Below are 12,285 nucleotides of genomic sequence, written 5' to 3'. Positions count from 1 at the left end.
TCTCATTCAAGAAGGTTCTTCGGCTCTGATGAAGAAGAACTGAAGAAGCTTCCTGGCCGAGTAGCAAAACGTCTTCAAAAGAAAAAACCAGAAATTCCAGTTTTCTTTTGAAAAAAAGAATCTTTTTTCCCCTTTGGGACAACCATGACCTGGATAGCAATAGCAGTTAGACTTATATACCGCTTCATAGGGCTTTCAGCCCTCTCTAAGCGGTTTACAGAGTCAGCATATTGCCCCCACAGTCTGGGTCCTCATTTCACCCACCTCGGAAGAATGGAAGGCTGAGTCAACCTTGAGCCGGTGAGATTAGAACCGCTGAACTACAGATAACAGTCAGCTGAAGTGGCCTGCAGTACTGCAACCTAACCACTGCGCCACCTCGGCTCCTGGATGACTTGAGAATCTCCACAGACCTCCATCTTGAAAAGGAGACCACTCCTTCCCACAACCTCGCGTGGGCTTCTGGTGTCTGTTCTGACCGAGGCTTCCCAAGAGCATGAAGCAAATTCCTGGTCCCGACAGGATTAATTTGCTATGAATTCTGCTCCTTCACATCCAGCAAAGTCTTTCAAAGGAGGATTTACAGTCACAGACCTTATCTGGCTTGGAGAGCGGCCAGGCCGAGATCTGCCAAACTTGGCAAAGAGTCTCGGAGAGTCTCGAACCAATGAAGGGAACTAATTGTCTCCTGCAAACTCCACTCCCCTGTCGCTCCTCTTTTATTCCCTCTGGGAGGGGCCATTCATCATCCACCTGTGGCCTTATTCCCAAGTAAACCCCTGTTCTTTAGCTGTTCCCTCCGTCTGGCCACTCTGCGCATGCGCACACTGGGAACAGGCTCCAGCTGTTCGTCTGCCTCACTGATGTCCGACTCCGAAGGCAGCTGATAACTGGCATATGGCTCTGGCCCCCTCTCTTCCTCCGACACAGAGCCCTCATCAGAGCCTTTCCCAGACTCCAGGACTGGCCCGTGTTCCTCCCCAACCTCCTTACTGTCCGAATCTGCTGGGCCACAACATTACATACCCTCTATTATATTTCTCTTTTCTTTCTCCTTTTTTTTAGATCTCTTAGAGAAGTCTCGGGTGATTTTTCAGCTGAAATCTGAAAGAAATTATCACATCTTCTATCAGATTTTGTCCAACAAGAAACCAGAACTTCTGGGCAAGTTTTATATGGGTTTTTTTTTTGTGGGGGGAGGCGGAGGAGGGGATAGAAGGAGGGTGTATACAGATTTACAAACATCCATTTAGTGACCCTTCAAAGTTACGACGACACTAAATAAAGGGACTCGAGTTTGACACACTTATGACGGTTGCAGCATCGCCCGGGCCACGTGAGCAAAATTTGGCTGCTTGACAAATGACTCGTATTTATGACGGTCGTACTGTCCCTGGGATCACGTGATCCTCCTTTGCAACCTTCGGACGAGCAAAGTTAACGGGGAAGCCCGATTCACCTAACAGCCGCGTGGCTAGCTTAACAGCGGCAGAGATTCACTTCAAGGAAAGTCGTAAAAGGGGGCAAAACTCACTTCACACCAATGTCTCGCTTAGCAGCATAAATTTTGGACTTGATTGCGGTTGTAAGACTATCTCTATGTGCAATTCCCGCTGGGTAGGGCCAGAATCGGACATGAAGAAGATTTGAAAGGGATTTACTCAGTGCATGTTGGTTTCATTCTACAGAGAAGTCCTTGGTTTGCGACGGCAATTAAGACCAGAGTAAGTCGCTAGGGAAATGCAGTCATAAAATGTGGTATTACGTGACTGTGCTGCTTAGTGACTGCAGTTCTGGCAGTCCCACTTCCTATTGTTAAGAGAAGCTTCATAAATAAAGCAAAGATCATATTCGACTTCCCGCTGGCTCTCCCATTGTCTTGGCTTGTGGGCAGCCAGCAGGAAATGTTGGAAATTGTAATCGCATAACTGCGGAGACACTGCAATGGTTGGAACGCCAAGGACCAGTTGTAACTTCCACTTGTTCAGCGCCATCCTACGTTTGTACAGTTGTTGAGTGAGTGGACACTAAACAAGGACCCCTTGGATATTAGTTTGATAGTTATGGTTGTGTTTAATTATTCGGATTGGGTCTATGCCAGGGATGGTTTATGGTTTATGGTTTATGGTTTATGGTTTATTATTTATAGGCCGCCCTTTTCCCTGAGGGGACTCAGGGCGGCTTACAATTTATGGGGAAGGGAATACAAGACAGTAAGACATAACAACACATAAGTAAAAAATAGAACACAACATTCATTCATCATTCGGGTGGGGACGGATTACAATCTTTATCCCCAGGCCTGACGGGCTAGCCAGGTCTTAAGGGCTGTGCGGAAGGTCTGGACGGTGGTGAGGGTACGAATCTCCACGGGGAGATCGTTCCAAAGGGTCGGAGCTACTACTGAAAAGGCTCTCCTCTGCGTAGTTGCCAGTCGACACTGACTGGCGGATGGAACTCGGAGGAGGCCTAATCTGTGTGATCTAATAGGTCGTAATGATGCCCAAAATTGACAACTTAACAACCTGTGGACTTCAACTCCCAGAATTCCCCAACACAGAATTTGTCTGTAATTTACAACCTTTCCTTTAGTGACTGTTCAAAGTTGAAATTTTCACAGTTATGACCTTTACTGCATTCCCGTAACAATGGGATCCTAATTCAGATGTTTGGCAACTGGTTCATATTTACGACCGTTGCTGTGTCCCAAAGTCATGTGATCACATTTTGGGGACCTTCTGAGAAGCAAAGTCAATGGGGAAACCAGCTTCACTTAACAACCATGTGACTAACTTAACAACAGCAGTGATTCACTTAACAAATGTCTCACTTAACAACAGAAATTTTGGGCTCCAAAATTTGTGGTTGTAAGTCGAGGACTGCCGGTATTGTGAATAAGCTCATCTCATAACTTTTCCTCCCATTCTTATCTAACAGATCTCTTGTTGGTCACCAACAATCCTTACGACTACCACTACGTCTCCCAAGGAGAAGTAACGGTGGCCTCCATTGACGACTCCGAAGAGCTTATGGCTACCGATGTAAGTGAATTTAGGTTGAGGTTCACCAACTTTTCAGGAATGGGTAGCAAGCTGATCAACCTACGTCTTCCTCGTGTTTCATGGACGTTGTCTCTTTCTACTCACCCACCTCTTTTCCACTCAGAGTGCCTTTGACGTCCTGGGCTTCACCCCTGAAGAAAAAGTGGGCGTCTACAAGCTGACGGGCGCCATCATGCACTACGGGAACATGAAGTTCAAGCAGAAGCAGCGCGAAGAACAGGCTGAGCCTGACGGGACTGAGGGTGAGTTCATTGTCGGAATAAATTTCTAGGCAGCAACTACAGCAGTATTCAACAAGTAGATGGCAGTGTTTACAAGTTTGGATCTGTGCTATATCCTCTATGCTCTTTGGTTCTAACTAGAGTTTCCCGTTTCCTGTTACAGTTAAGCAGTTAAGCAGTAAAGCACATGGTGACTGTTCTCTTTATTTGCTCTGTATGTATATTATATATATAAACAGTATGTCTGCAGAATTCCATTGGTGGTTGGGAATTTCAGGGGTAGAGGGAAACATTTTTGGAGGAAGACAGATAGAGAGGTCTCCACTGAGTGTATGGAAGGAAGAGAAACATCGGAAGAGGAATATTTATGTTCCCGTGAAATTTGCTGGAATCGTTTCTTTCATTCTCCAGCCACGGATAAATCCGCCTACTTGATGGGTCTCAACTCGGCCGACTTGGTCAAGGGGCTGTGTCACCCCCGAGTGAAGGTTGGCAACGAATATGTCACCAAAGGGCAAAATGTCCAACAGGTAAGGATGCTTCCTTCTCCTAGACTAGTGTACATTCAAAGTGACAATAAAGTTACTCTCTCTCTCACTCTCACTCTCTCTCTCTCTCTCTCCCTATCTTCCTTCCTTCCTTCTTTATTTCTTCCTTCCTACCCACATCCATCCATCCATCCATTCATCCATCCATCTATCTTCCTATCTACCTACCTACCTACCCACCTACCTACCTACCTATTTTACTCTCTCTCTCTCTCTGCCTGCCTGCCTGCCTGCCTCCCCGCCCCCTCTCTCTCTCTCTCTCGTGTCACAACCCCTGGTATGCCAAAATATGGGAGGGAGTATATTGCTTTCCTTTTTCTATCTATTGGCTCACTCTGGGAGCCATCCAGGGAGAAAGCCATTTTTTTATGTTGCCTTGTTACATTTGTGTTGCAATCGTGCTGATAAATAAATAAAGGGAGACTAGTATAGATCTATTTCAAACTATTTAGCTCTCATCAGCTAGCCATACCCTTACTGGGAATCGAACCTGGGCTTAGTGGCTAATACAACTGCCCAGGTTCGATTCCCAGTAAGGGTATGGCTAGCTGATGAGAGCTAAACAGCTTGAAATAGATCTATACTAGTCTCCCTTTATTTATTTATCAGCACAATTGCAATATATATATATACCTACCTACCTATCCATCCATCCAGCTATCTACCTACCCACCTATCTATATCTACTTATCTACCTACCTACCTATCTACCTACCTATCTGCCTACCTACCTATCTACCCACTTACCTACCTACATCTATCTATCTATCTATCTATCTATCTATCTATCTATCTATCTATCTATCTATCTATCATCATACCTACCTACCTAACTAGCTCTACCTACCTACCTATGTATCGATCTACCTACCTACCTACCTACCTACCTACCTACCTACCTACCTACCTAGCTCTACCTACCTACCTACCTACCTATCTATCATCTATCTATCTATCTATCTATCTATCTATCTATCTATCTATCTATCTATCTATCTATCTATCATCTTACCTACCTACCTAACTAGCTCTACCTACCTACCTATGTATCGATCTATCTACCTACCTACCTACCTACCTACCTACCTACCTAGCTCTACCTACCTACCTACCTACCTACCTATCTATCATCTATCTATCTATCTATCTATCTATCTATCTATCTATCTATCTATCTATCTATCTAACCTACCTACCTAATTAGCTCTACCTACCTACCTACCTACCTACCTATGTGTCGATCTATCTACCTACCTACCAGGGGTGGGGTTCTCGCCCCGTTCCAACCGGTTCGGTTGGAACGAGGCCGGCGGCGTCCTCGCGCACGCACGCGGCGTCCTCGCGCACGAACGTGGGGTCCTCGCGCACGTGCGCAGCGCGCGCATGCATACTAGCGTCTGCGCGATGCTCCAGCTGCTCCTGGGGGATCGCGCAGGTGCTGTATGCGTTCTGCGCATGCGTAGAAGCGCAGAATTCGTAAAAACCGGGTAAGGAGCGGGCGCGGGTGTGCGGGCGCGCGCGGGCGCGGGGGTGGGGGCCTTCGCCGTTCCCGGAAGTTACTTACTTCCGGGTTCGGCGACCAACCGGATCGCAGGGACCAGTGCGAACCGGTCGAAACCCACCCCTGCTACCAACCTACCTACCTATGTGTCGATCTATCTATCTACCTACCTACCTACCTATCATCTATCATCTATCATCTATCATCTATCATCTATCATCTATCATCTATCATCTATCATCTATCATCTATCATCTATCATCTATCATCTATCATCTATCATCTATCATCTATCATCTATCATCTATCTATCTATCTATCTATCTATCTATCTATCTATCTATCTGTATCTATCTATCTATCTATCTATCTATCTATCTATTCTATCTATCATCTAATCTATCTATCTTACCTACCTATCTATCATCTATCATCTATCATCTATCATCTATCATCTATCATCTATCATCTATCATCTATCTCTATCTATCTATCTATCTATCTATCTATCTATCTATCTATCTATCTATCTATCTATCTTACCTACCTATCTATCATCTATCATCTATCATCTATCTGTATCTATCTATCTATCTGTATCTATCTATCTATCTATCTATCTATCTATCTATCTATCTATCTATCTTACCTACCTATCTATCATCTATCATCTATCATCTATCATCTATCATCTATCATCTATCATCTATCATCTATCATCTATCATCTATCTGTATCTATCTATCTATCTATCTATCATCTATCATCTATCATCTATCATCTATCATCTATCATCTATCATCTATCATCTATCATCTATCTGTATCTATCTATCTATCTATCTATCTATCTATCTATCTATCTATCTATCTATCTATCTATCTATCTATCTATCTATCTTACCTACCTATCTATCATCTATCATCTATCATCTATCTGTATCTATCTATCTATCTGTATCTATCTATCTATCTATCTATCTATCTATCTATCTATCTATCTGTATCTATCTATCTATCTATCTATCTATCTATCTATCTATCTATCTATCTATCTATCTATCTATCTATCTTACCTACCTATCTATCATCTATCATCTATCATCTATCATCTATCATCTATCATCTATCATCTATCATCTATCATCTATCATCTATCTGTATCTATCTATCTATCTATCTATCTATCTATCTATCTATCTATCTATCTATCTATCTATCTATCTATCTTACCTACCTATCTATCATCTATCATCTATCATCTATCTGTATCTATCTATCTATCTGTATCTATCTATCTATCTATCTATCTATCTATCTATCTATCTGTATCTATCTATCTATCTATCTATCTATCTATCTATCTTACCTACCTATCTATCATCTATCATCTATCATCTATCATCTATCATCTATCATCTATCATCTATCATCTATCATCTATCATCTATCATCTATCATCTATCTGTATCTATCTATCTATCTATCTATCTATCTATCTATCTATCTATCTATCTATCTGTATCTATCTATCTATCTATCTATCTATCTATCTATCTATCTATCTATCTATCTTACCTACCTATCTATCATCTATCATCTATCATCTATCATCTATCATCTATCATCTATCATCTATCATCTATCATCTATCATCTATCATCTATCAATCTGTATCTATCTATCTATCTATCTATCTATCTATCTATCTATCTATCTATCTATCTATCTATCTATCTATCTATCTTACCTACCTACCTAGCTCTACCTACCTACCTATCTTTCTAGCTATCTACCTATTTACCTACCTATATCTTTATTTATCTGCCTATCTACCTATCCATCCATCTCTCTCTCTCTCTCTATCTCTACCTATCTGCCTGTCTACCACCATCCATCGATCCCTCCCTCCCTCCCTCCCTCCATCCATCCATTTATCTATCTATCCTTCTTTTCACTAGACTTGAAATACCCAGTTCCTGCAACCGTCCAGTCCCCTGATCCTCTTTGCCGCTCTTCTCTGCCCTCTTTCCAGAGTCTCTGCATCTTTCTCTCTTTTTTTAATATCGTGGTGACCAAAAACTGGATGCAACCTTCCGAGCGTGGCCTCGCCAAGGCCTTCTCGTTTTTCCTTTCGCTTTGGCATCCCGGGCTCAGCAGAAGGTCCGATGCTGTGGATTCGAGCCGAGCCAGGCTCAGCAAACACCTGTCCCAGCAGTGGCTTTCAGTTGTGTCCGTGACAGCTGGAACCCCAAAGACAAAACAAGCCACAAATACACAAGAGCTCGCAAGCCCTGGCTGATAGCTTTGTCTCCTTCTAAGGCAGTGGTCACCAACTGCTGGTCCGTGAGAAAATTTGGGGGGTCCGCAGAGAAATTATTTGCATTTTTTTATATTGCACTCAATCAGGGATCCTCAAACTACGGCTCCTAGGCCGGATGCATGCAATGAATTCTTGTGTTGCTGTGGAGAGTCCCCCCCTTTGGGGTCTTTTTGTGAGGGTCGGAGGGGGGCAGAAATTCCCGTGACCCATCAAAACCGCGCTCGACTAAGCCGCGCCCGATTAAACCGCGTCGCTGACGTCATCAACAGGGCGACAACAGCCAGCGCGGAGAAAGAAGGGCGCTTTAAATAGCGCTTTGAAAGCAAGCCGATTCGACTTAAGGTAAGGGTTAGGTTTAGGGTTAGGTTTAGGGTTAGGTTTAGGGTTAGGTTTAGGGTTAGGTTAAGGGTTAGGGTTAGGGTTAGGTTAAGGGTTAGGATTAGGGTTAGGTTTAGGGTTAGGATTAGGGTTAGGTTTAGGTTTAGGGTTAGGTTTAGGGTTAGGTTTAGGGTTAGGTTTAGGGTTAGGAGGGTTAGGTTTAGGTTTAGGGGTTAATTTTAGGTTTAGGTTTACAGCGTGCTTCTGTCTCTGCCCTGTTGTCGCCCTGTTGATGACGTCAGCGACGCAGTTTAGTCAGGCGCGGTTTAGTCGAGCACGGTTTTGTGGGTGAACCAGAAATTCCATCTTGGGGTCTGCTTGGACGTCCTGGTAGGGGGCTTTGGGTGAAGACTGGAGGGAAGAGCCAGAGGGCCTCGTTCCAGTGGGACTACATCATGGCCTGGAACTGGTGACCATCTCAGACCGCTGAGCCTCCAAGCGCCGGCACCTGGCCTTGCACTCCCGCAGGTCTTCCTTCTGCTTGGAAAGCCCATGCTCCTAGTCCTCAGGGAGGTGCTTCCGCTGAGCCAATTTGAATGGGGCCAGCTGCTTTGCCAACTCTTTCTCGCGGTGGCTGCTTAGCTTAGCAGGCAGGGGAGAAGGGGGGCATTTGCCCAGGTTCGCCTGGTGCACCAGTTGCGTCCCTACCTGAACCGGGAGGCCCTCACAACAGTCACTCGTGCCCTTGTGACCTCTAGACTGGACTACTGCAACGTGCTCTACATGGGGCAGCCCTTAAAGAGTATTCGGAGACTTCAGCTTGTCCAGAATGCAGCCGCGCGAGTGATCGTGGGTGTACCTCGGTTCACCCACGTAACACCTATCCTCCGCGAGCTGCCTATAGGCGCACTGGCTGCCTATCGGTCTCCGGATATGCTTCAAGGCGCTAGTCGTCACTTATAAAGCCCTTCATGGTATTGGACCTGGTACTTGAGAGACCAACATGGCGCTAGAAGTCCCTGACTTCTAGCGATTAGCCAAAAGTCCATTGCCGTCGTAATTCGAAGACTCCCCTCTCTTGTTAAGCTATTTTGCAAAGGGACGCAGGGTTATTTAAAAAAAAGTGAGCCTCGATTTCACAATTCCTTTTGATCGCAGGTGATCCCAGACGAGATTTATGTTGTTTATTTATATCCCGCCTTTTTAAAAAATCTGATGGATTTGCTTGTTCTTCTTCCGGATTCGCGCTCCAGAGGTTTAGCTTGACGGATCAATCCGTGGGGGAAATGCTCGCAGGATGATGGGGAAGCTTGCTAGTCTTAAGCCCTGATTATTGGCTTTAGGCGGGCGGCTGTCCGGCGGTGTTGGAGCTAAACCAACATTGGTTTGAGCCCAATTTGGGCTCTCGCGTTCTTTCAGAAGATTAAAAAAAAAATGGGATTGAAATGCCTGGGCTGTTGAAGGACTGGAAAGGGATTTTAAGAGAGATGGAGGTCGAATTTTTGTCGTAGGGCAGAATCCTGGGGCATCGTGGGAAATTAGAAGTTGGTGCTCTTTGAGTTCGGCTGTTGTTCGCAGATGTTTTATTACTCGTTGAAGTCTAATTAACACTGATGGTGTTACGTAGCTGGGTCACGAAACTTCTGCAAGAAAATAGCAATAGCAATAGCAATAGCAGTTAGACTTATGTACCGCTTCATAGGGCTTTCAGCCCTCTCTAAGCGGTTTACAGAGTCAGCATATTGCCCCCAACAACAATCCGGGCCCTCATTTTACCCACCTCAGAAGGATGGAAGGCTGAGTCAACCCTGAGCTGGTGAGATTTGAACAGCCGAACTGCAGAACTGCAGTCAGCTGAAGTAGCCTGCAGTGCTGCATTTAACCACTGCGCCACAAGTGAGCTCACAGTACTCCTCCTCTTCCTCCCACCTCCTTCTAACACTGATGAGTTTCCCTTGTTGGGTCATGCAACTTAAGGGAACTTAAGAAGGGGATGTGAATACCAATCCAGGTTTGCTCAAAGGCCATTCCCCCAAAGACCTCAGAGTAGAGAAAACGTGACACCACAACAATGGAAGGAGGGAAGGGAGAGAGGAGGAGAGGGGAGAGGAGAAGAGAGGGAAGGGTTGCTCTTTACTTGGGGCTGCCCCTGAAGAGTGTTCGGAGACTACAATTAGTCCAGAATGCGGCCGCGCGAGCGATATCGGGTATACCTAGGTACACCCATGTCACACCTATCCTCCGCGAGCTGCACTGGCTCCCCATCGGTCTCCGAACGCGATTCAAGGTGCTGGTCATTACCTTTAAAGCCCTACATGGCTTGGGACCTGGATACCTACGGGACCGCCTCCTGCCACATACCTCCCAACGACCTATAAGATCTCACAGATTGGGCCTCCTTCGGGTACCGTCAACCGGACAATGCCGGTTGGCGACTACCCGGGGGAGGTCTTTCTCTGTAGCTGCCCCGGCCCTGTGGAATGATCTTCCCGCAGAGATCCAGACCCTTCCCACTCTCTCGGCCTTCCGTAAAGCCACTAAAACCTGGCTGTTCCGGCAGGCCTGGGGCTGTTGACCCCAAAATATGGTCCAGCCCCATTTAGAACAGAGGGCATGGTGTGTTTTTTTTTAATCTGTCTTTTATTTCCTTCTTTTTAAAAAAAATTATTTGTATTGTTAGCCACCCGGAGTCCTACGGGATGGGGCGGCATATAAATGTTATTAAACTTTAAAGAAAGGGTAAAGGAGAGGAAGGAAGGGAAGGGTAGTAAGAGTGGGAGAGAGGGCAGGAAGGGGAGGAGGAAGGGAGAGGAAGGGGAAGAAGAAAAGAGAAAGGAGAGGAGGAAAGAAGAAAGCAGAGGAGGAGGAGAAGAAAAGAAGAAGAAGAAGAAGAAGAAGAAGAAGAAGAAGAAGATAGAGAAGAAGGAGGAGGAGGAGGGGGAGGAGGAGGGAGGGACGGAGGGAGGGAGGGTAGGAGAAAGAAAGAGGAAAGAAGAAGTAGTGTCATTGTAATACAAGATGGATGGCAGGAAAGCAAGACCAAATATAATATTATATTTTGCAAGGAAAGAATGGAAGCATAAATGTTAAAGGATAATATATAATACTAATGATATTTATGAGAAATGCATATTGGGGAATGTATGAGAAACAAAAAAAAACTTTTCTTGGAAAAAAAACAGAAATGTCTCCAAGAAAGCAAGCTAAGAGACCACCAAGGACCCCACAGTCCTCCTCCTCTGCGGACCTCACTCCCTCCTGCACTGATGAGGTACCCTAGTTGGGTCCCAAAACGTCTGCAAGAAAGGAACCAACCAGCTTCCAGGTCTAAGGTGGAACTAGAACTCCCAGACTGGCCCAACGTCACCCAGCTGGCTTTCATGCCTAACATGGCGCTAGAAGTCACTGATTTCTGGTGATTGGCCAAAGGTCACCCAACCAGATTCCATGTCTAAGGTGGAACTAGAACTCCCAGACTGGCCCAACGTCACCCAGCTAGCTTTCATGCCCAACATGGCACTAGAAGTCACTGATTTCTGGTGATTGGCCAAAGGTCACCCAACCAGATTCCATGTCTAAGGTGGAACTAGAACTCCCAGACTGGCCCAACGTCACCCAGCTGGCTTTCATGCCTAACATGGCGTTAGACGTCACTGATTTCTGGTGATTGGCCCTATGATGTGGAGTTTGCCTGCTTCAGCAGGGAGTTGGACTAGAAGACCTCCAAGGTCCCTTCCAAGTGTATTATTCTAACATTTCATGCCTTGATCTCTCCTGTGCACCCAGGTGTATTATTCCATCGGGGCCTTGGCCAAGTCCGTGTATGAGAAAATGTTCAACTGGATGGTGGTCAGAATCAACAACTCCCTGGAGACCAAACAACCTCGCCAGTATTTCATCGGTGTGCTGGACATAGCGGGGTTTGAGATCTTTGACGTAAGTCCATCACAATAGGGTCTACGGGGAGCAGGGCAGAGGTGGGTTCCTACTGGTTCGCACCGGTTCGGTAGAACCGGTTGGTCAAATCTACCGAACCATTGAGAGGAGGTTCCACCGGTGGACACTGTTCCCTCTAAGGTGCGCGGCTGCGCGGTCGCGCACGTGGCAAGAAAATACAGCGCAGCCGTTTCTAACTGCCGCACAGTGATTTCTGTCATTTCTATCAGTCGCCCCGTGTTCAGCAAAGCAAACGCGGGGAAGTCCTTTGCAGGCGGCTAGAACTGGCTGCCCGCAAAGGACCTCCCGAGACTTGTTTTGATGAGCACGGAGCGACTGACAGTAGTTTGCGCCGCCCGCGGCCGCTCAAACTAGCA

At 45.8% G+C, this 12,285-nt stretch overlaps 1 protein-coding gene across 1 annotated transcript in view; it reads left to right on the top strand.

The window, feature by feature from the left end:
- The window catches only part of LOC116522038 (myosin-6-like), a 69,840-nt gene that overhangs the window by 14,637 nt on the left and 42,918 nt on the right, over window positions 1-12,285 (top strand). Inside the window, exons 8-12 of the mRNA XM_032236623.1 lie at window positions 1,066-1,164; window positions 2,938-3,041; window positions 3,166-3,304; window positions 3,695-3,813; window positions 11,759-11,908. Of these exons, the coding sequence (XP_032092514.1) occupies window positions 1,066-1,164; window positions 2,938-3,041; window positions 3,166-3,304; window positions 3,695-3,813; window positions 11,759-11,908 (611 nt within the window). The remainder of the gene's footprint in view (window positions 1-1,065; window positions 1,165-2,937; window positions 3,042-3,165; window positions 3,305-3,694; window positions 3,814-11,758; window positions 11,909-12,285) is intronic.

This window comes from Thamnophis elegans, chromosome Z (genome assembly GCF_009769535.1).
Source record: "Thamnophis elegans isolate rThaEle1 chromosome Z, rThaEle1.pri, whole genome shotgun sequence".
Taxonomy (NCBI): domain Eukaryota; kingdom Metazoa; phylum Chordata; class Lepidosauria; order Squamata; family Colubridae; genus Thamnophis; species Thamnophis elegans.
The sequence above is the reverse complement of the archived record's forward strand: the minus strand, read 5'-3'. Positions and strand labels throughout refer to the sequence as shown.